The following is a 24,617-nucleotide window of genomic DNA, read 5'->3' on the forward strand; positions in this document are numbered from 1 at the left end:
ATTGTGGATGAAATGAAACATGATATGTACTTCAAAACCAGCCAGTGGTGGACAGGAAGTGGGCAAGGTATATGTGAGACAAAATTGACTGTGTTGAGAGTTGCCAGAACTGGACTGTGAGACCCCAGAGGTTCACTACACATACATACTTTTAGGTATGGTTTAAAGTGATTAAACAAGTACTTGGACTCAATAACTGTTTTTATTCTATTTGAAAAACCACCTCAATTTCTTGCTTGATTCAACCTGTCACAGAAAACTTACTATTGAGGATTCAGTTATCACTTTGACAATAAGCTGTGTAAACACAAGTTGGAAGTGAAGCTGGGTTGGTTAAATCTGAGATTGGGCTGCCAAGGGAAAGCTTGCAGTGAACCTCAGCAACTTCACAGGAAGGGAACAAAGATCACAGTGAGTACTAGCAGTCACTAACCTTTCTTTTGCACTTTGTTAAATACACACATGTGTAACCAATGTACTGCTTCCAACTAATTTTAAGCTCCAGGAGATCTAATTGTTTTAAACTTACTGTTATCTCCAGTGCACACATTTCTTTTGAATCTATATAGAACATACATGTATGTATATCATTGTATATACAACATATTTTATATTCTAAAAACATGCACTGTTACATGTTTAGTATTGCTTTGCCTTTGAAATCTAACTAATTCCAGATACATTTTTTCGTGTTAAATAGCTCACATTCTCTAGTACTAGTACCCCATAGTTTGCAAGCTGTTTAAGAGTATTGAAAAAAACAGGACAGCACCTCATCCTTGAATCATTGACACAAATTAATTTACACTACCTATAAGATTTCTCCCATCACTAAGATTCTTTTATTTTATGACAAAACCATTAGTTCTAGAAGCTTGTTTCTTACACCTGAGAAGACTAAATTTCGGACATGATCCTATAGAACTTAAGAGGTAAGCTTGGTGAATTCAAACACAGGGAGTTTGAGTGGGGAGAAAGGGGTTGCGTGCTCCTGGAGTGTGGGAGAGGCCAGGTCCAGCGAGAGCAGTTCAAGTGTCCCCTGAGACTGGGGAGGATGATCAGATGAGGCAACAGCACCAACCATGAATATTCCCAGGGATGACTATCAGCATAAGGAGTTTGAATGTTGTGTAAAGAATGAATATCCAAAGACTTTGCATAGTTTAAGACCTAATTCAAGACTATTTTTCTCATGGGAATAATTGGAAAGCAGCTATGTGTTTTCAGTGCTCTGATATCTATAACTATTGTGGTAAATTTCTGCTGTAATACTTTCTAAAAACAATATTGTTGCAGGTTCCAGGCTTCTACATTTATGCCATGAAATATCAAGGCAGTTGTTTAAAGTTCTTCAGTGTTTTATTTTATCTAATCTGCATTTCAAAATTATTGATTTGGGGCATATTTTTCCAGCACTCGCTCCACTATTTAAGAAAAGGTCAAAAACATTTTTAAGTTATAGTAACAACAAAGCATAGCAACACAATAAGCAAAATCACTCCAGAATGTTTCTTACCATGAAACAAATGGCTGACATCATTGATGGAATATGGCAGGTGTTTTAATCCTGCCAAATAGCAAGAGCATATAGTTTATAATTCAGAAGTCTAGAAAATTGTGATTTTTATTAGTGTTTAGAAAAATGTGGGTAATATATATTATTTTATATATTATTTATTAGTATATCACACTATTCTAAATTTGTGACATAAAATTTATTTTGAGCTATATAACCATGGCTTATTAGATAAGAGGATGATAAGACACATGAAAAAGCCAGGTGTTAGAGATGCATGCCTGTAATCCTAGCTACTCAGGAGGCTAAGCAGGAAGATTGCAAGTTCCAGGCAAGCCTCAGCAACTTAAGGGAGACCTTGTCTTAAAATACACAATTACAAAGGAGTGGGGATGTGGCTCAGTGATAAAGCACCCCCAGTATCCCCCCAAAATAGATATGAAAAATGAATTGGTCCAACTAGAAGCAATTCTTTTGTCTTTGGAACTCTTAAGGTATTTATGTCAAATCATTTGCAACACCTATACTTTTGTTTTATGAGTACAGCTTTTAATTGTGTTTTTAGGCAAAATCATCTCAAGAATCACTCCTGTTCCCATCCTCTCTCCTATATTAATGTGTCCTCACCCCTTGATCATCATGTGAACACACACAGTCAGTTGAGTGCTGATAAGTGTTTAACATCTGGCCTCAAGGTGGGGAAATCCTAATTTATAGCAGTCGTCTATTTCCATGGTAAATACCCTCATCCTGGCCAATTTCAAGGTATCAACATGGAAAAGATGTGCAAATTGGCTCTCACAAGCCAGTATGAATTGATTCCAACACACCACTGAACGTATTCCTCAGACTTCAGGTCACACCCATTAGTGGGTATTGCAAATATCTTAGTGGATTATGAATAGCCTTTTTCTTAAATGGAAAAAGTTATTTCACACATAACAAAAGTATTATTTTGTAGAACTTTTTGTTTCTATAACTTTAAATATGCTTACGATAAATCACCACGTATATGTAGTATTTTATGGCTCATGAGAAAATCAAAAAGCTACCATATGTGTTTTTTCTCTTTAAACACAAGAAAACTAAAATCCTTTACCTCAGTGCTTTCTCAGCTATGATGTTTCTTTGTTCCTGAAACAGCAAAATTTCTTGAAATATCTTTGGTCATTGTTTCTTCCACTTTTCTGCGTGGCATTTCTCCACTCTCTTGTCACTGGAACTGACCCCCATGTCCCTGAGCCCACTGGTCACTTCATCAACCTTGATTCAGGGCACTGCCACAACTGGCTGTTCCTCTCTTGTCTTCCATGATACCACTCACAGGTCTCCAGACCTGCCCTTCCTCAGCAACTTACTGGCATTTTCCTCTTTTGTTGGCTTTTGTCTCCCCAGGGCTCTGTCCTAGGTCATCCTCTCCATGTAGCTACTCTCTAATGACCTCATCCATTCATTTCTATGATCTTATCATTTCCCTCATCTACTATGCTTCAGCCATGCTAGTGGTCTGTGTCTCCCGAACACACTCATTCTCAAAGGCCTTATGAACTTGGCATTAGCTTGTCGCCTCAGTGTGAAATGCTTGACATGTATTTATTTACACTTATTTTGACTTTGTAAAGGAAGTACCAGGCAGAAGCAGGCAAAACTGTGAAGACATTCAACATTTCAACCCAGTTTTTAGTTATCTATTTTATACAAGGCATTACACTAGACCTTGGGGAATGTGTATGACAAAGCTTACAAAGGAGTTGGGCAGACAGCACGCACAACACACAGAAAGACAACTACGGATCCACAGTGCATGTCAAGGGTTAAATTCAGCTATTCCTTGGATCTCGAAGAGGGAATCAAACTTAGAAAATGGGTAGGAGGAAGAGGAGAAAGAAGTAACAGTGAATCTGCACACGAATTTTCTTCCATGAGACTTGTATTGAATTCTTCGACTTAAATTAAAAATAATAAAAGCGGGGCTGGGGTTGTGGCTCGGTGGTAGAGCGCTTGCCTGGCATGTGTGGGCACTGGCTTCGATTCTCAGCACCATATAAATAAATGAATAAAATGAAGGTGTTAAATGATAATAATAGCAGCAAAAGCCAGGCGCAGAGAGCCCACCACGGTGAAACGAATGTGGGTGAAGTGCAGAAAGTGGTGACCTGAGGTCCCCAGGCAGTCCAGCCGGCCGTTCAAGGCGGCCTACGTGAACCGTAGTTCTGAAGTCACACTGTCAGCCACCGCGGGCCTCGACCGAGAGGCTGGCTCTCGGAGCACCTAGGGGCTCTCTAGGGCTCCGCGCCGTTTGAACGGCTTCCGAGGTGGCCAGGCTAGGAGAAGCAAGGCACGGCCCGCGGGCGAGCAGTGGGCACCCCACCGCGGGCTGGCGAGGGCGGCAGCACCGGCTGCTACCCCGTCCGGCGCGGTCCGGACTCTGACCCACCGCGGAGGGGGAAGTGGCCCCGGGAAAACCCCGGCCGCCGGGGACCGGATGGGGCCGGCCAGAGCGCCGGCGGGAGCGGGGAGGCCTCCCGCCTCCGCCGTCCGCCAGCACGGGGCCCGCGCGGGGACTCCGCAAGCGCGCGCTCGTGCTGACGCTCCCTGCTCGTCCCGCAGCAAGCCGTCGCGGTCCCAGACCCCGGAGGCTGTGCAGGAAGCCTACTCGGGGAGCCGGCAGCAGCGGGCCCGCCGGAAGTCCACGAGCCCCAGGACGCCCGCACTCAGACGCCGGTGGCGCCCGGAAATGGACGCGGACTGACTCCCCGGCTTCCGTAGTCGTCTCGGACGGGGCTCGGGAGCCCGGACGGCGACCCGCGGCGGACAAACACCGGGTGGAGCGCCCGCTTCGGCAGCCCTGGGGTGAGTCGCTACGCCCGCCTTGGCGGCGGCGCGGCCGGTACGCCGCTGTCCGGGGGGTCGCGCCAGCCAAGGCGGGCATGGGGCGTCGCAGCCCCTCACTCAGCTTCACGGGCGGGCCCTCGGGGCTCGAGGTCGTCGCGGGTCGCGTTGCGCCCCGCTGTCCTCCCGAGGCCGGCCGGGCGAGGAGGAGCCGGCGTCCCGCCCGAGTGCGGCGATGGCCCCGCGGTGGCTGAGTCACGGGACGCGAGCCTCCGGGCCGGGCTGGAGGCCGGGGGCTGCGAGAGCGCCCGCCGCGCTCGCGGTCGGCAGAGCTGGGGAGCCCGGGAGCGGCGCGGCCGCGGGCGGGTAGTGACGGGTGTGGAAGCGGCGAGGGAGGCGGTGCCCGGGGCCGCCGGGGCCCGGACGTGGACCCCTCGGGCTGCCCTGCCTCGCCGGCCCGCTGGGAGGAGCGGTCTCCGGGGTGCAGAACTGGGTGGGCCGCCCTGGCTGCTCCCCGGAGCGGACAGCGCGACGCCCTGGAGTAACAGTGAGCGCAGCCGCCGCCGTGGCACTAACTCGCGCCCACGGCCGTCGCCATGCGGAGGAATGCGCTGCCCCAGGGTCCCGGCCCGGGGGGTTGAAGGAATCCTCCGGTAGTTGTTGGGACTATGTGATTAGTGTTTGCCGTTATTTTTTGTTTTTTTCCTGGGGAATGAACCCACGGCCTTGCTCGAGCTGGGCTGTCTCGCTGTCACTGAGCTAAACCCCCAGCCCCGATTTTAGACATTTTAATAATAAGTCCAACTTTAGACGTTTTGTACAGATATGTTTTAGAAATATTGTACAGATATGTACAGATATGTTTTAGAGATATTTCCTGCACTCATAATCCAAAGTTAGTACAATTTTAAGAATGGAGGTTACATCTTTGATTGGAACAGTGACCTATTGTTTGGTAAACGTTATTAAAGTAATTTAAATATGAAAGCAGTTATGAGAGAAGCTGATGTATGCTTGTTTTCCCCTCTTTTGATTTTACACAGGACAAGTACCTCATTCAGTCTGGGTAACCTTTAAGTGAAACGTGTTTAAAATCTCACACACAGGAAAGACTAATCAACAATAAGTTTGAGAAGAATGATGTTGTCCTTAAACAACCTACAGAACGTCATCTATAACCCGGTAACTGATTTCTGTCAAATCACTTTTCCCATGGCAGGATTGAGATCAGATGCAATTGAATAGTACTGACCCATCGGAATGAGACCAGAATAAAATTCAGCAAACATGTACCTACTGTGTGGTAGTTCTGTGGTGGGTGCTCTCAGCCCCCAGGGAGACAGAGGTTACAGTGACAATACAAAGTGATGAAAATAGTGTCAGACAAAATGTGTACAAGTACATGGAGGAATGTTGGCTTGTGGTGGGTTGGGGAGGAGGCTCATGACCTAAAACATCATTTTACAAAGGAAATGGATTCCTTACAAGTCTTTTAATTTATTTTTTAATTAGAACTGTCCATAAGAAGCTAATGTCTCCGCTTTTTCCTCCACTTTTCAGACACATCTTGGTAGTTGTGCAGGGAAAATGTCAAGAGCTAGTGGTGTAATAGTGTGTTGGAAGCAGTTAGGGGCTTGTCCAGGCCAGGCTGATCCAAGAACCCCTGAATGACTATGATTGCTGGAGAGAGCAGTGATCACCCTGAGCAGAAGAACTCACATCAGTTTTTAGAAATCTCTAGTTTCTACTTCTCTGAAGCTGTATTTAGGTCTGAGATAGGACAGATTTGGTTTTGGTAAAAACATTGAAGACTTTTAGGCAACAGAGGTAGTGACAGCCCTTGAAGTAAGGTCGTAGGCCTAAGTTTTGTTAATTACTTCGTTGCTATCCTTCTTTTCCCCTGAGTTTCAATGTCATTAGTGTGACAGTAATGTGAGGTACAACCACCACTTCAAACAAACTCAGTTTTAGAAGAATTAGCATTTGGTGGTAATGGGTGTAAAAGGAAAACTTGCTGAATTTGAAACCAGTAAGACATTTAAAATGATTTTGTGCATGTTAATGTTAAAAGCATCTCACGGTTGTAGACTGACTTTCTGCAAAGAATAAGACTAATAATAACAGCTGCCAGCTGAGGGTGACTGAAGAGCATCATCTTGGCTCAAACTGGAGAACAGAGCAGATGGCCAGGTCTGCTGCTCACCTCTACCCTTCATGCACAAACACTTTAAATGTTAGTTAGCAAATTATTTTATAGGTTAAAATCCCCGCATGTCTTGATTCCGGCACCCTGGTGATTCTTGTAATTTCTGGGTTAGCCCCTACCCTGTAAAGTTGGAATGATAACAAGTCATCTTTTGACTTGAGGAAGAGGAGAGCAGAACAGCGCTGCTTGAAACCAGAAAATGCCTTTGGGCCTGAGAGCTGCTGGAGAACAGGTCAGGATGACCCATTCCAAGGAAAATGTTCTAGCAGATAGCTTTGTTTTTGTTTCTCTGTTTTACTGTCTGTTCTCACAAAATGGCACAGAAGGTTAGAGGTGGAAAGACTGAACTGAATGACAAGAATAACACTTTAAATTTAAATTTAAATTTCCCCATTGTTAAATATTCATAGCATGAAGTGCCACCTTGCATGGAAGTTACACTTCCATTTGTAGTTTTTGCTCTACCAGTGCTCAAAAGACAAAAAAAAAATGTGGGGGCACTAGCAAAGAGATTTTAAGATAATCAGTTGGGTTATATTGTAAGCTGGACTTTAAAAATCTGTTTATTGTATGGTGGCTATTCAGTTTTGTTAGTGATCAGTTCAAACAATGAAGAAGTATTTATTATAGAGTCTCGTGTTATTAGGCATTATGAAGACAGCACCATATCTTTTAGTTTTTATTTCTTTAGTTTTAAAAATTTTGGTCCATTTGGTACAAACTTTGTCTATAATAACTCTTCTTGGAAAGGATAAAGTAAATATTGTAACTAGCCTGTGTATTTTTTTCTTACTTAGCATTTCTCTTTGACTTGTTCCATTGATAGAATTCTACATCTTAAAAAGCCAGACTCACTTTTCTTTCCTTTCAAATCGAGTGAGTAATTTGGGAGACAATATCTTCACTGCATAGCAGAAATGCTGTCAGTGAGTCTGTTTGACAGTTCTTTATTTTCCTGCATATTTTAATGTTCTTTATAGAGGTCTTGAGATGTAAGTGCTAGCTGACTAAGAAGCTTTTTAGAAATTACATAGAATTGGTTGTTTCTCCAAGTCAAAAAACCACTTGTCCACCTTAATCCCACCCAGTATAAAAAAGTAGCTCCTTCCAGAGCCACTTGGTGGGATCCTTCTCTTTGTCTTCTCACCCCCGAACTGAGCTCCCTGAGACATGCCCAGGCCTGATGACTCACCAGTGCAGACTGTGTCTACAGGCTGTGGTTTGCTGCATGGAGGGTATAGAGCAAACTGCGAAAGGAAAGGCATGAGTTGGGGTGCAGTCCAAGGGAAACCTGGGCAAAGTTCCAGGGTCATCCTGCTCCCCCAGCAGTGAGTGACATGCCTGCAAAGTATCATCTGCAGGAAAGCTGCTTGGAGACTCAGTTCAGTACTCAGGATTTTCATTAGGGGCTGGTCACAAAAACCCTCTCTGCCTTCCACATGCCAAAGTTCTGGACTCCCAGAACGAGAGTGTTTAATGTAACCGTATTGTTTTTATAAATATCGTAGGTATGGACAACTGTCATCGCTTAGGGTGGTGGGTGGCCTCCTAAAATCCAAAGTTTAAGGCACCCGCGAGGGGCAGCCTTTTAAGGAGACCTTTCAAGGATGGCAGTCAGGCCAGCCTGCTGACTCCTTTGCACTTGCCTCCTCATATCATTAACCCCCGAGGCTTTCTTTGCCTTCAGACATCCTGTCTCTCATTTTTTAAAAATTTACTTCATATTTGCTATTCATCTCTGCTCTACTATTTTGTTGTTATTATTGTTGTTTGTTTTGTTTTGTTTTCTAAACTGGAGATTGAACCGAGGGGTACCGAACTACATCTCTGGTCCTTTTTATTTTTTGAGTAGGGTCTTACAAAATTGCCTACACTGGGCTTGAACTTGTTATCCTCCTCCCTCAGCCTTCAAAATCACTGGGATCACAGGTGTACACCACCGTGGCTGGCTTTTACCTCTGCCTTATAAATATGAGTTCTGGCCATTCACCAATGTGTGGTCTTGAATTCCCAACTCCTTTGGTTGATTTGCTGTTCAATGTCCTGCCAGCCCTTCACACAAAACATGCTTACCACTAAAATCATCATCTTTCTTCTGAAATCGTTGTCCTCTCCAGTTTTATCATTTCCTTGGTAGCCCCATGAGGACAGTTTCCTTTGACATATCTCTTGTATCTATCTCCTTTTTCCCTCCCCTTCCCTCACCAATGTCCTCTGTCACCAACCTGGATCAATGTCCTTATCACCTGGCAGGCTTACTGGAGCAGTCTCCCAACCCCCTCTGGACTGGTGTTCATGAACACTGCCTTATTTGTCATTCTAAAATTGGACCCTGCTCTTCCTTTAATATTCCCTGGTCTGTCACAGGTGGGTTTTGTCTATCCTGCTTGTCTGCCTTTGTGAATAGCTACCTGTCACCTCCTGCCTAACCATGTTATTCCCTATTATTCCCAGCACAAACCACATCTCTTTCATTGATTTTCTCTGGCCACCTCAGGATTTGTTATCACATTTTTCTGAAGTATTTATTTGACTCTTTTTGTCCTATTTTTGTTAAACTTTGAATTGGTCAGGGATAGGCAGTTGCAAGAAACAGAAGGCAACTCTAAAATTTAAGTAGAAAAGATATTTTTTAAATGAAACCGAGTAGTTCTTAGAATCTGGCAGGACTGAAGAGCCAGACTTGGAGATCACATAACTGTAGACAGTACGGAAAATCATGCCATAAAACTGTTCTCACAAAGAGAGGTTTTGTCACCACTGGACAGAGGCGGTACTGTGGCACTGGTACTGCTGCCTCTGACTGACTATGGATGTAACTGCTGTCCCCTTGCCAGAATGAATATTGCATCCCTATGGCTTCTTCTCATCACTAGTTCTGACTTAACGTCTGAGCTTGGTTTCTGCCAGACTGGTGTCAGATGCCTTTACCCTTCCAAGGTCAAGTTCATAAGAGAGGACATTTTCCAGACACAGAAAGGGCTGCTGATTTCTGACAGTGAAACAGAATATTGCATTTCCATTCCAGCTGTTTTCCAGGGCATCTGACTTCTCACTGTGTCATGGACTCTGCTCAGGTAGAGCTCTTATACTTCTTTCTAGCTGTAGTCTGCCTAATATTGAATGCAGCAGGCATTGGGTGAGTATTCATCAGAAAGGCAAAGCAAGATGAATCACATAGATGTTTTGGCAGGTATCACCACATCTGACCACTGCTTTACTGATGGTGTTATGTCTGATGTGATTATATCTGCATCTTAATTTTTTGTATAAATTAATAGTGACCTGCAACGCAGCAAAGCATCTAGCCTGGAGTTGCCTGGAAAACAGTGACCTTCTCCCTTCTCACAGGGGCAAGTGCTCATGACTGGGCCACAGGGCATTTTGTCTCATGAAGTTGGTCCAAAACGGGTATAGTTTGCGGTCTTTTTCAAACTAGGAAGCATTAACACAGACGTCCACAGAAGCAAATGGCAAAATTGTCAACATAATTATTTATCATACTAGAACAACTTATTTACATTTACAAACAAGGGATGAACAGTGATTGGAATAGATTGTTTGGTCTCAAAAAGCTCCTCCCAACTGTAAAATTAATGTATAATTAATGTAAATGTATAATTAAAGATATTTTTGTGGTTATGAAAATATGAGCGCTTATTACAGAAATCTGGAAAATATACAAATATATAAAGAAAATTTAAATCCCATCCTCCACAAAAACGATTGCATCATTTTTAGCTTATTCTTCAGTGTTTTTATTTTAATGTTTATACTTATTGATTTAGTTTCGTGGTCAATATAGTCTCGTAGGTGACTTCTCACCAAAATCAAACACAGTATGTTATTAAACACAGCTGCATTCATCCTTTTGGGAGGTTGAGGCAGCAGATCAACCATATGAGGCCACCTGGGCAACATAGCAAGTCGCCCATCTCTAAAGGAAAAAAAATTACAGATTTTGGTCTTACCATCTGTAAAGTATGAAGTTATAAAAACTGCCCACCTTTTCTTAAGAGATTTCCACTTTAGAAAATGCTGCTGTGTATTTTCAGAGTCAGCTGTGGCTCAAAGACCAGCACAGGAGTGTAATTCTTCCTGTGTTCCCTACATGCAAAACCAGCCACCCACCTGACAGTGCAGCTTCAGCCGTCATCTGTGTGGTTGATGGGTTTTGTTCTCTGGTCTGCTAGACCTCTCTTCTCCTCTCACCCTGTGTACCACAGTGACTCGCCATAATCCCAATAGGATAATTGGCTTCCATCATTTCTTGTCTTATTGCTGAAGCAGCAGGAGCTAGTTGCTCAAAATTCAGCAGCTGCTTGATCGCTTCTCTGCACGTGGCCTGCCAGAGCCCAGCTACCAGGCTGTGAGAGTTCATGTGTTCACCAGAATTACTGATCATCTCTTGACCTCTGTCCTGGTGAGGGAAGATGGTGACCTAGGCCTATCCACAAGGCTCAGGGTCAAGGCAGAGCTATGTGCCAACAAACAGAATCCAAAGTGCTGTGATGGACAGGGCCATCTCATGAGCATGGGAGCTGAGGAAAGACTCCACAGGGGAGCTTCCAGTCAGCACTAGGTGGCCTTTCATTTGGGGTCCTGCCTCTATGATCAGAGCCACCTTGGATAGGTGTTAGCATGTATGTCATTACTCAGGTGGGTGTGGCATAAAATATTCTGGCTTCTGGCCTGTGTGTGCTGGTCAGAGGCTCTAGAGGGGAGGAAGGAGATGGTTGATGAGGCAGGCGTATCCATGTGACACAGGTCTCCACTCAGAGACAGTAGAGTGGAATCATGCTAGGAAAGGGGAAAGAAAAGATGTGACAGGTTCGAGACAAAAAGGCTGGGGTCTAGGCAGTGAGGGGGCAGCATGGGAGCCACATATGACCTGGGCCAGAACAGGTAGGTGCATGTCTTGAGAGACTCTCAGGACTACAAAACTATACCATGATCATGATTAAATTAATACATATAAACATTAAAATAAAAGCTCATTCTTAAGATGCACAGCTCTCTGGTTCTCTGGGATGTGGTGTGAAAGTTCAGTGAAGGTCAGGGACTGGACTCCCAGGCTGTAGGGTGTGGCTTACTTTGGAGCCCCTCCAGAGGCAGTGGCTTGTCACTGTCTCTATTAGCTTTGGCCACAGGCCTTAGTTGATCTTGAGCCTTCTGCTGGGGTCAGCTGTAAGCAGTGAGAAAGGGGTGGGAAACTTGAGGTTCTAAGTTGGTCTGTTGCTTTTGACGATTACTGTATTAAGTGGAAGTTTTAATTCACAAAGCCCTCAACCAAATTAAAAGCAATATGTCTTTTTCTAAAGAACTCAGAACAATTTGCATATACTGTGGGATCCTAGCTCTGTTGGTTGATCCCTTGTACTGTTTGATTAGTGAAGATGTCTTGGAAGATGCTGGATTCTGAGTAATTTATGTGCAGCCTTTAAAAACTGTAGTCATTCTCAAAGCACTTTGCAACAGCGTTTGACGTTGAGCAAAAATACTTTATCCTGTTAAGTGTTAGTTCGGCAGAATGGGTATAATGATGCTCCCAGACACATCTGTAAATGGTAATCACTGAGAAAATAAAATTGCAAGTCCTGTAAAAAATAAAACTGTAGTATTTTCTCTAAGTCACTGGGTTTGGTTATAATTGCTTGGTAAGTAATTTTGTTTATGTAAATGTACATTTGTTCAATTTTTTCCCCTTAGATGATCCCCTATGTGGGCACCATTTCTGAGCAACTGGATCCTGGATCTTTGATTGTAATTCGTGGGCATGTTCCTAGTGATGCAGACAGGTAAGATCATTGTGTAGAAGAAAGAAAACCATAAACTATCTTTGTAATTATAAAAACAAAAAAATGATGTGGGAGAGACGGTTTAGATACTCTGCGGCCTGATTTTCTTGGATCAGCAGCTCCACTAAGGTGCTGAGGAGATAGAAATTTTAAGTGAGGAAAGATTATTGGGATTTTTTAATTTAATGGCTAGAAGTTTGATTTTTTTTCTTAAATAATTTTTTTAGTTGTTGATGGGCCTGATTTTATTCATTTATTTATGTGCAGTGCTGAGAATCTAACCCAGTGCCTCACATATGAGGCAAGCACTCTACCACAGAGCTACCATCCCAGCCCTAAAAGTTTGATTTTAATATAAGAATAAGATATATCTACAAAAAAAAAAATTGTTTTCAGGTGGTTCAGGCATGGTCTAACATTCCCACAGCATCTCTTAAGACCATTTTGCAAAGCCTGGACTGGGTGTGTCAGAGCTGGGCTCAGCTGTGTGGCTGACGCCCAACATGGTTTAAATAAGATCAGATCTTAAGCAGAGCCCTGGACCTTTGCAGTCAGCTCCATCAAGTAGACGAGAAGTAGGCTCTGGCTCTGCCCTGCTGTCCCTGGGGGAGGCTCTCTGGATCTCCTCAGCTGGAACTCCAGCCCCCGTGGGGTTTTGGGCATGTGTGAGGACAGGCGGAGCATGGTGAACAGAGGGCAGATGTCAGCTTGCTTTTCAGGCAGCTTCCAGTAGCTTATTGGCAGAGCTTTTACCATGCAGGCCAAGGGAGACCCAGCTTAGACTGAAGGGCTCTTATTTTTGAGGAGGAAGGAAGGGAAGGTGAGGCGTCTAGCGTTGTGGCCCTGCAAGTGAAGGACAAGGGGTCGTGTGTCCTTGACCTGGGTGCTTGCTGAACTTTTTTCCCTTTTACTGACCTCTAGGGCTCATGTGGTCCCTGTTCTTTCTCACAGATTCCAGGTGGACTTACAGTGTGGTAGCAGCATAAAACCTCGAGCTGATGTGGCTTTTCACTTCAACCCTCGTTTCAAAAAGACCAACTGCATTGTTTGCAACACTCTGATAAATGAAAAATGGGGATGGGAAGAAATCACCTATGACATGCCCTTCAAAAAGGAAAAATCTTTTGAAATTGTGATTATGGTGCTGAAGGACAAATTCCAGGTGGGCTCTGGAGAAGGACAGGTGGAGTGCCCACCGGTGGGGATGAGCACCCTGGGAGTGCTTCACGTTCTCAAGCTCCATCTGCATCTTGCTTCTGAGAAGCCGCAGGGCTCTCTGTACTGGTCCTCTAAAGTTGGACCAGCAGGCACCTAGGTGTGAGTGGGGCACAGCCACCTCTCCAGCCTGTCATGGCTGTGCAGGGACACAGGCCCACCATCGTTGCATCTCGGTCACATTCCCCGAGCAGGGCTGAGTTCAGAACTGACATAGCAGTACGTGAACTGTGAGAAGGTAAATGATAGCTGCCACCCTGAGTGTGAGGTCTTGCCTTTGGGCTGATAGAGGTTCTGGTAAATTCTCACTGCCTTCCTGGGTTGTTTCCTATCCTGTGTGTATGTGGAAGGTGGAATTTGGCTCTGGAGGCCCCTGCCCCTGCTGGCACGCAAGGCCACAAGCTCTTGCGGACTCAAGATCCCACAACTCCACTAGGGCCCTCATGTCTATGCGTCCTGCTGGCCCATGGGGTGCTGCTTCTATGGGAAATCCTCCAGCTCCTAGCATTGCCTCTCCTCGCCCTCTGCCCCTCCAGCCTCCTGTCAGGACAGCCCTCCCGGTACTGTCATGCCTGCTTTAATGTGCTTGCTTTGCTCCCTGGTGGGCAGAGACTGTCCTGTGTGCCACTTGTGTTCTAATAGGGTCCCTGCATGTAGGGGAGGGCAGGGGGAGGAGCCACAGGCTGGCCCCATGTGTGACCGGCACTCTGCTGAGGACTTGCAGAAACTCACTGCTATTTCCTCACATCTGTGCCCACCGAGGCTGAGGCCATGCTGGTTCCTCCTCACGCACGGATAGAAAGCAACCCCAGATGAGTTGGGAACTCACCCATGTCGTCCACTTCCTGCACTCAGTACACATTTGTTAAGCTTCTGACACATGAGTGGTCTCTGTTAGAGTGGTCCCCAAGGACCATGTGAGGGAGAAAGGAGGGGCAGATCCTCAACAGGCCCCAGGACTCGGGGTTGGGCTGGGTGGCTCTGAGTCCCTGCATGTCTGCTATGCATGCCCAGGTTTACAGAGCATATGTGCATATGCTCCTGACTGTGTATCTCTGTCTGGAGAGATGGTCCGGGGTGTTGAATCAGATCAGGAACCCAAAAAAGTTCAGGAACTCTGGTGTGCATAGCTGCTTTCTGCCATAATTTGATCAGCTGTAAGAGAGACCTTTTGGGAAAGGCATAACATGAAAGCCAAGGAAACACTTAAATTTGGATAATGTTAGTTTATTAATTATTTGGCGGGTGCTGTCTTCTTTGTCTGTCCAGGTGGCTGTGAACGGAAAACACATTCTGCTCTATGCCCATAGGATCAGCCCAGAGAAAATAGACACCCTGGGCATTTATGGCCAAGTGAATGTCCACTCAGTTGGCTTTAGCTTCAGCCTGGTGAGTACCCTTCCATGCATAGTGTGGGCCTTTTTTGGATGATGTTTTCATAAGGAATGGCAAAAGGCATCTTTGATACCTTAAATTGAGATAAAATAAACATCTTCCTCATTTTCTTGACCAGGGCTTTATTATTTGGGATTTCAAATCTGAGATGGTTCCAGCAAAACAACCGCCTTTTTGGCTGAGGTGTATTTCCCTTTCATGGGAGCACAGTGGAGTATTTCTGGAAGACAGTTTCCTAGAAGTGGAATGTCTGAGTCAGAGTATTTGCAGTTTAAGTTTTGCTGCTTATTGCCAACTTGCCCCTGACAGATGAAAACAGTTGGCACTCTCAGCAGCAGTGCCATCTGCTCACATTCCTGTTGAAATCTGATCTTGTTCTCTCTAACGCTTGCCACTGTGGGAAGCCCCAGTGTGAAGTGTGTTTTCCGATCATAATTTTCAAGCATATTTTCATGTTTAGTACCACTTAATTTGTTGATATGTTGGATAAGCTATATTTAGAAAAGATATTAAGCATTATTATCTCAAGTACATTATCTTTTCTTTAGGATTTACAGAGTACTCAGACATCTACTCTGGGACTGACACAGATAAGTAGAGAAAATGTAAGTATGAAATCTTTTAACGAAATGTTTTTTTAGTTGCCATCAGGTGGAAGGCAGGTTGGGTTTTAAAAAAATACATTTTTATTATGAGTCCAGACTGGAAGCACTCATTTAAACATTGTGGCACATGTTTCTCAACAGTACCAGGCACTGACGCTTAATCTTTCAGTTTATGTGGCCACCACTGGTCTCATGTGAAAGGTACTTCTTGTTCTTGCTCTTGACTGGTCCTGGCTTGAGGCATTTTTTTCCCCTTTATTTATTTTTATCACTTTATTTGTAATCTCCTACAAGACTGCAGCATCAATTTTCTTTTTATTTTATTTGTTCTTTTTAGTTATACATGACAGTAGGATGTATTTTGACATATTATACATACATGGAGTACAACTTCCCATTCTTCTGGTACATGATGTGGTGTTTCACTGGTTGTATATTTATATATAAACATAGGAAAGTCATGTCCAATTCATTCTACCATCTTTCCTATTCCCACTCCCCCTCCCTTCCCTTCATTCTCCTTTGTCTAATCCAAGGTACCTCTATTCTTCCCTACTCCACCACCCACCTTATTGTGAGTTAGTATCCACATAATCAGAGAGAACATTCCACCTTTGCTTTTTTGGAATTGGCTTATTTCACTTAGCATGATAGTCTTTAGTTCCATGCATTTACTGGCAAATGCCATAATTTCATTTCTCTTTATGGATAAGTAATATTCCGTTGTGTGTATGTACCACATTTTCTGTATCCATTCATCTGTTGAAGGGCACCTAGGCTGCTTCCATAGTTTAGCTATTGTGAATTGAGCTGCTATAAACATTGATGTAGCTGAGTCACTGTAGTATGCTGATTTTAAGTTCTTTGGTATAAACTGAGGAGTGGGATAACTGGGAATGGTGGTTCCATTCCTGATTTTCTGAGGAATCGCCATACAGCTTTCCAGAGTTGTTGCAACAATCTGTAGTCCCACCAGCAATGTATGAGTGAACGTTTTCCCCACATTCTCGTCAACATTTATTGTAACTTTTATTCTTGATTATTGCCGTTCTGACTAGAGTGAGGTGAAATCTCTATAGTTCTAATTTGGCATGAGGCATTGTAAAGTATTGAACGTCAGTCTGTGCTACAGGTGAACTTCCATGTATGCCTCTGTGGGAACAAGTGCAGTGTAAGGGTTGCTTCTTTGCTAGTCTTAATGGAGAAAAGTAAACCTTACCCCTTTTCACACATTCATATTTACAGCACATAATTGTAGCATTTTGGTGGTACTATGGAAAGGATGTGTTTAAAGTTCACATGTAGTTATATAAAAAAGTATCATTTTATGGAGAAGGAGGAAGTTTCAAATGAATAGGCTGTTGGTCTCTTTTCTAGCCACAGCACCATGATGAAGCCTGGCTGCCTGCCTGTGTGCCATACCCAGGGCAGAGTAGGCACTTGTGACCCAGAGCTGAGCTCGGGCTAACCAACCAGACCAGATTGCTTATGCTAGAAAATGTCAGTCTTTAAACATTCTCATTTTTCTTTTTCTTCCAATAGGTACAAAAGTCTGGCATTTCACAGCTTGTAAGTATTTTTTCATGGTCATTCAGTGAGGACCATTTTATAAAATTGCCTCAAAAATGAATAGTTTAACCTCGGAAGGTGTTTCATGCTTTCTGTACCTTACTGTAGAACTGTTTCCCTGCAGCCTAGTAATAGAGAAGGAGACATTTCTAAAATCGTACCCAAAACTGTCTACACCAAGAGCAGAGATTCGACTGTCAATCCCACTTTGACTTCCACCAAAATACTACCTACCAACTCTTTTTCAAAGGTTTGAAGAGCCCAAAATTTTCTTACCTCTAAATAAAGGTTAAGTTATAATTATGTTCATCATCTCTGCCTTCACTAGCATCCCAGAGCAGCTGTTCATGCTGGTGTGTTGTCACTGGACAGACACAAGAGGCAACCAGGCATGTCTCTGAGTCCTTCACCTCTGTCCTCAGCTCCTCCCAGTGTGGCTTCCTCCCCTTCTGGCAGAATGCACAGGTGTTGCCACCCATGCCCACCCATGTGGTGGTGTAGATGTCGGCATTGGGAACATGCTGTGAGCCTGGCACAGTGCTGTGGCATGGGCCTTAGCAGGGACTAAAGCAAACATGGTGCGTCCCCACTGGGTTTCCAGACTCTGAACAATGCCCCCAGGTATGTTTCCTCATGAAGTTGCTTCCTGGTTTTCAATGTGGCTTCTTTTTAGACTCTGCCATTTGAAGCGAGGTTGAATTCCCCCATGGGCCCTGGACGAACTGTTGTCGTGAAAGGAGAAGTGCATACAGACGCCAAAGGGTCAGTATTGCTGTGGTACAGGAAGTGTGAGTACCTGCCGGGGGTACTTGAGGCCTCCTTTTTCCTCCCAATGGTTTTGGGGGATATATGACATATATATATGACATATCAACACGTGAAAGACAGAACATTAAAGCCAGAGGAGGGCCAGGTATGGTGGCACACGCCTGTTATCCCAGCAGCTCAGGAGGCTGAGGCAGGAGGATTATGAGTTCAAAGCCAGCCTCAGCAACTTAGCAAGGCCCTGAGCAACTCAGTGAGACCCTGTCTCTAAATAAAATATTGATGTTGCTCAGTGGTCGGTGCCCCTGGGTTTAATCCTTGGAACCAAAAAAAAAAAAAAAAAAAAAAAAAAGCAAGAGGAGGTTAGATTGCTAATAATTTGGTGGCCAAGCCAGAACTGAAGTCCAGTGTGCTGTCATTTCTAGCCAGACAAAAGGGTGGCATTTCTATCTACAAGACCCTCCTAGAACTCCAGAGCAGCTTCAAGAGATTGGGCAGTTTTTTTAGGGCCCCTCCTATCTCGTGACTTAGAACATTTCTGCTTTAAGAGCCTTTTCCAGAGATGTCCAGCCTTCTCAAAGCTTTAAACAGAGTTATTTCCTAGATAGTATGCATTCAAGAGAAAAGAGCTCGTGCAAATGACTATAATAGCCACACGACAGGGCCTGCCTCCTATAGCCCGAAGCAGTCATTTGCTTTGGTAGCATCAAGCCTTGAATTTCTGCCTAGCTGGATCTCAGCCCCAACACTGATGTTAAAGTTTTTGTTATTTTCATTTTACAAGTGACATACTAGTGAATGCTACCTCGGAATTGAACATTTTACCTTTGCCTGTATCCCGTGTCCATGTGCCTAACTGTTGAATGTAGTCATGGTCATTGTTAAGTCTGGTGTTAAGATTGCAGAATCTGCCACTACTCTGTCCTACTTGGTTAACTAGGTGTTTTTTGTTTGTTTGTTTTCCTCTCAAAAGCTTTAATGTTGATCTAGTATCAGGAAAATCAAGGGATATTGCTCTGCACTTGAACCCACGCCTGAATATTAAAGCATTTGTAAGAAATTCTTTCCTTCAGGAGGCCTGGGGAGAAGAAGAGAGAAATATTACCTGTTTCCCATTTAGTCCTGGGATGTACTTTGAGGTAAGATTATATATTTTGAAAATGGGACAGGAAAGCGAATCCTGGGAACTTGTCTCAGGACTTGAGTGATGTATAATCACAGGCAATCACAGTGTAGGAACCCTAAAACTGCTGGCTTGCACATTTGTCACCTGCCATCTTGGCACAGTTTCATGTGGCAGCCCTTTCTTCCTTTCTTTGTGTGCAAGAAAAAATGCATCCGACCCTTGCAGCTAAAAGGCATGTAGTCCTGAGTCCCCAGTGTTTCAGTACTGTGTTAACACATGCCTTTCCCAAAACGTGTTCCTGAGATGCCGAGCAGAGAATGAAGTCTTTGAATGGTGGATGCTGGGTTGCTGCCTTGGCTCACTCATGGCTTAGGCCTCACTGCTGCTCACTCCCGCTTAGGGCTGTTGACTTAGATCACACTTCCACATTTTAGACCAGCATATGCTCTGAAGCCTTGGGTCTTTCAAGGACTCATCAGAACTGGTTGTTGGAAGCAGGAACATCAAGGCTGGATAGGGAAGAACAGTTTCACAGAATGCTCACTCCCAAGTTCCAGTGGAATGAGTGCCCTGGTGTGGAGCAGACAGATGTGGGCACACAGAAAGTTCCCTGAAATCGTGGTTATTGAGGTCAGAAGGCTGGGGAGTGTGTGGAAGGCCAGATTTAGGGCAGGATTTGAACAAGGTGCTGCAGATGGGAAAGATGGCACAGGCTTGCTGAATTGCAGGAGTCAGGGCATAGAGGGTGACTCAGGGTTCACAGGAGGGAGATGGAGGTGAGGCTCCTGGGAGAAAGTTGGCCCTTGTGGCTGGTGACGAAGCCCATGATATAACTGGACCTATCAGGCCCCATGTTTGGATCTGTGGTATTAAGAGAAAGATAAAAACGGTAAGTTCAAATAATGAAGAACACAAAGATGAAAAACCGAAGGCTGGCTGTGGGGACAGATAATGCAATGCCAGTCACCCTCTGGTTTGTTCTCTGTCGTGGGAGTGGTAGTCATCCTTGACCACTGTTGGCAGTTTTCCATGGTGACTCTGATGGCCTTGAACTTCTGATTTTTATTATGCTTTTGAGATTATCTCAGATGTTTCCACTATGCCATTACTTTCATTTTAAACAGGCTCTTGACATTTTAAATTCACTTATTCTGTCTTTTATTTCTTCCTGCAGTGCTAGGGATGAAACCCAGGGCCTCATGCATGGTGGGGAGTGCTCTACTGCTGAGCACACTCCCAGCTGATTCCACTAAAAAAACAAGACTTACTCAGTGTGGTATTTTGACTTCAAATGTGTGCTCTTCTTTTATCAAATTCACATCCTGACCTGCCGTTCCTAGTGTCCTGCTGGTGAGAGGTGGTCGGTCGTCTCCTCCGGGCTGGCTTCCTGTGCCCGTGCTCTCCTGTGCTTGCGTCTGCAGTAGTGTTCACCCTGTCTCTCTCCCTCCTTTGCAGTTTATTGCTTCTCCCTTTGCTGACACATGGGTAACTTGCAAGGGATCACAGTTGACTGCTCCCCACATCCATCTGAGGCCGCTTGTCCTTCTGAACTCTATAACATGAGACTGTTTTTTGTTTTTTCTTCTTGTGGTGCTGGGGATTGAACCCAGGGCCTTGTACATGCAAGGCAAGCACTCTATCAGCTGAGTTATATCCCCAGCCCTGTTTTCTTGATTCCATTAAATGTACATCACTCCAGTTGCCCCCACCTAATGGAAAACTGGGACGGCCACCACTCCTGGGAGACGATCTCAGGTAATAAGTATTTTCTCAGTTCTCAGAATAGCCCTAGAACTTTCATTTTGATCAGCTGTTACCAAGGCATTTCTTCTTGTCAGTTTCCTTGGCAGCCATTTGCTTATACTGTCAAAAGAATAAAGACCTTAGCCAGGCACAGTGGCACATGCCTGTAATGCCAGTGACTTGGGAGGCTAAGGCAGGAGGATTACAAGTTCAAGGCCAGCCTCAGCAACTTAGCAAGGCCTTAAGCAACTTCATGAGACCCTGTCTCCAAAAGGCCTGGAATATGATTCAGTGGTAAAGCAGCCCTGGGTTAAATTCCCAAAACCAAAAAAAAAAAAAAAAAAAAGAATAAAGACCCTTAATTGGCTTCTCTGCAGATTCAGATTTGCGCCTCCTCTGGCTTCTGGGGTTGGGCAGGTTGGCAGCCAGGCTGTGCTGCTCCTCTGTTCTCTTCTGAAGCCTCTAAGGTTATAAGGAGCACAGTGCAAAGCCACCCAACTGGCCTTTTCTGTGTGGGTAGAATCAGTGGCCAGACTGGCATCAGGTGTATAGGTGATATGAAAGGACACTGGATTTGGGGGTGTGCATTTCATTGTTTAGGCAAAGCACTCAGAGTGGCCACCCCTAGTGATGCGTGTGCCAGAATGCTGTTACTGCAGAGCCACAGGCTACTCAGCTTTGAAAAGCTTTGTGGAAACACTGAAGCTGAATTGTGCATAGCTGGGGTGGCATCAGGACCACCAGGCAGCTGTGCAGTCGTTAGCAAGTGCCTCAGGCTTCTGACATCACCTGTTAACATCCGACTTGTCCACAACCATACAGCTTAAAGAATCCAAGGCTCTTAGTCCCCACCCTGTGATTGGAAAGCCTCTCAATGAATAAGGGTCAAGATACAAGCAGCTTCCCTCCTTCATCAGTTCCCGAACATTGAGAAGAGGAACATCGTTTCCCAGGAGTAAGGGGCAGCATGGGCACTGTAGGAGGGGCCTGAGGATCCACGTGGAGAATATGAGCATATGAAAGGAACTCCCAGGCTCGGGCCGGGGCTCAGTGGTAGAGCACTTGCCCAGCGTGTGTCAGGCACTGGCTTCAGTTCTCAGCACTACATATAAATAAATGAGTAAAAGTCTATCAACAACTAAAAATAAATGAATAATAAAAGAAGAAAGTAACTTCCTCGTATGATGAGACTGGAAGTGCCACTCTCGTACACTGGTGGATTTAGGTGTTAGAAATGACAGCAGGGAGGCGAGCAGCAGCAAGCCTGGAGAACTGCTCGAGGCCTAAAGCAAACCAGATGGGTTTCCTTCAACTCTATTAGTGTACAGCGCGCAAAATTATAAACTCAGGGAAGCCACTAATGCTGTGTTTCCTTTCCTTTCAGATGATAATTTATTGTGATGTTAGAGAATTCAAGGTTGCAATAAATGGTGTGCACAGCCTGGAGTACAAGCACAGATTTAAAGAGCTAGGCCGCATCGACATGCTGGCCATCGATGGCGATATCCACTTACTGGAAGTAAGGAGCTGGTAGCTGCTGCCGCTGCTACAAAACCCAAAATACAAATGGCTTATGTGATACTGGCCATGTCAAACACATCTGGCTGTCGCTGCACTGTTTCTGTTGTTAAGTTGAGCTTGCACAGCATAAGTCTTCCTGGATGTTCTCAGTCTTTGCCATGCATCGTGGCTCCCTAGCACCGGAGGAGGAAACTGGGGGCAACAGCAGCTTATCACAGGAGGGTGGTTCTGTTCTCTGCTCCTGGACTCCTCTTAAAACCACAGTCAGCAAGTGTTGCAAGTGCCTACTGTAATACAGTTGCTAACAGGTACTGAGCATATTTTCCCGGTCATCAGTGTGTTAGGCGCTGGGATGTATGCACGGCGGGCACAGGACCAGCCGTTGCCTGCCTTCTGCCATGCGCAGGCTTCTGAGGACCCTGTGTTAACTTTCCAGGGGTCCTTTGGGGCTAAGGGCTGTGCTCCTGTTAAGTTACTAGAACACTAATTTACAGAAGCCACTACCCCTCCCCAGGAGTGGCTTTCACAGTCAGTTCTGTCGTATCCCGTGATCATGGACTGATGCTAACTTTCATCTGGCAAGTGATCTTTAGCTTAATGAACACCCAGCTCTCCTCACTAAAGCTTCACCAAATAACACTATGTCATCTGAACGCAAAGAAAAACTAAGGCAAAAATCAAAGCAAAACAAAAACCAAATGATGCCGACATTAGCTTGTCGCCAGACTCGAGGCAGCCCATCTGTCTCCGTGAAGAGCCAGAGTGCGCCTGTGGCAAGTCAGGTATAGGCCACATAAGTCTGTGTAAAATACCTGTGGGTAACAGTAATGTCAAGATGAGACCTAGTGTGTCATTTATAAAACAGGCACTACCAGAAAGCAGAATCTACATGAGCGGACCAGTGAATTAGGTAAAGGGAACATGAAATGTTTTGCTGGCATGCAAACCAGCACTCGCCTTTGCTCTTCTAAAGATTAGTCCATCATTAGCAATTGAGATCAAAACATTGTTCTGCTTAAGTGATTAAAATCAAACCTGTGTCAGCAAGTTCAACTGTTGCCTTTCTGTAGTTTTTCCATCATTTGAAGGTAGCTGGCAGAAGTTCTATGTACAATCTTCACAGGTCAGATCTTGTTACAGGAGATTTCAAAGGTTTGGGTGTAGAGAGGAAATAGCTAAAATCGGTCAGATCACTTTATCATTCTGCTAGACAGAATTCTGCCAGGGTTTAGAAATAGTTTTTTAATATTTAAAAAAAATAGTTTTTTAACAGACTTGGTTACATAATCATTTATATCCACATATTAAAAAGAATACTATTATCAAATTTTTAAAATAGTAATGCTGAGTCTTGCCAAACTCAAGAATCAAGAAGACTTGGGGAGCAGGGGAAGTTGCAGAGAGCTAGAAGGCTCTAGAATCCCCCAGGGTTACAGGGTTCTTTATTTTCATAAAGAACATCAGAGTTCATGACAGATACTGGAGACTGAAATGTACTTAAAGGAAAAAAAAAAAAAAAAAAAAGCCCATTCCTATTGTTCCCAGTAAGTCTTAAAAAGTTCATTTTCATTTTTGTTTTACACAGAACTAGTAAGGCTGATTTTTTGATACAAGAAATACAAAATCTTAAGATTCTTTTTTAAAAAAGCATGTTTACTAATAAACTTTTATCAAGACAGGACATTTCTTAGAGGAATCTGCATCTTTAGCAAGTTTATCACTGAACTGAAAGTTGGCCTTTTGCTTGTCAATTCTGAACTAAAATTTCTATATTAGATTAGATCAAGCTGGGCCTGGTGGTGAACACTAATCCCACTGCGCAGGAAGGATCACAAGTTCAGAGCCAGCCTTAGCAGCTTAGCAAGACTGTCTCAATATTAAAAACAAAAACACAGGCTGAGGATGTGGCCCTGTGGTTAAGCATCCCTGGGTTTAATCCCTGGTATCAAATTTAAAAAAAAAAAAATTAGATCAAAGACTTTTACATTCAGTATAAACATTCTACGGAACTGTCCGTCACTGCTTTAAAAACAAGGCAGATTTGTTTGATTTTAGCTGATCACTCACTTTTCAGCTTCACCACGACGTGGCACTGGAGACAGAACGTTCAAGTCTGGAAAAAAATGTGCTGCTCTTGAGTCGACCACCAAGGGAAAGGTGGTGTGTGTAATTGTGGAAGGGACTCCTTCATGCCGTCCTGTGTGACCAGCCAGGTGTGGGGTGTTTTATAAACATGGTATTGCTGCCTCCCCCTCCCTTCCCCAAAAGGGTTAAAGGGCAAAGGAGGCAGTCATAGTCACTGAGTAAAAAATGCATCCCAGAACTG

The 24,617-nt window shown here is 44.4% G+C and overlaps 1 protein-coding gene across 2 annotated transcripts; it reads left to right on the forward strand.

The window, feature by feature from the left end:
- Positions 1-4,119: 4,119 nt before the first annotated feature.
- LGALS8 (galectin 8) lies at positions 4,120-23,849 on the forward strand. Of its 2 annotated transcripts, XM_079106890.1 has the most exons (11): positions 4,120-4,369; positions 5,392-5,530; positions 12,264-12,352; positions 13,304-13,514; positions 14,837-14,956; positions 15,511-15,567; positions 17,110-17,136; positions 17,261-17,386; positions 17,810-17,898; positions 18,875-19,040; positions 22,155-23,849. In XM_079106890.1, the coding sequence occupies exons 2-11, from the start codon at positions 5,486-5,488 to the stop codon at positions 22,302-22,304; spliced, it is 1,080 nt and encodes a 359-aa protein (XP_078963016.1). In that variant the 5' UTR covers positions 4,120-4,369; positions 5,392-5,485; the 3' UTR covers positions 22,305-23,849. The 2 variants fall into 2 exon arrangements, with proteins under 2 accessions (XP_078963016.1, XP_078963017.1); XM_079106891.1 differs by lacking the exon at positions 17,261-17,386 and having other exon boundaries at positions 4,122-4,369.
- Positions 23,850-24,617: the final 768 nt, after the last annotated feature.

This window comes from Sciurus vulgaris (assembly GCF_902686455.1).
Source record: "Sciurus vulgaris genome assembly, chromosome: 12".
Taxonomy (NCBI): Eukaryota; Metazoa; Chordata; class Mammalia; order Rodentia; family Sciuridae; genus Sciurus; species Sciurus vulgaris.

Bases quoted from the DNA above. Each gene is read 5' to 3' on its own strand.
- LGALS8 (XM_079106890.1), top strand. From the start codon at position 5,486: ATGATGTTGTCCTTAAACAACCTACAGAACGTCATCTATAACCCG. The intron at 13,515-14,836 runs GTGGGCTCTGGA...TTGTCTGTCCAG, and splicing joins TGCTGAAGGACAAATTCCAG to GTGGCTGTGAACGGAAAACA. The intron at 15,568-17,109 runs GTAAGTATGAAA...TTCTTCCAATAG, and splicing joins CACAGATAAGTAGAGAAAAT to GTACAAAAGTCTGGCATTTC.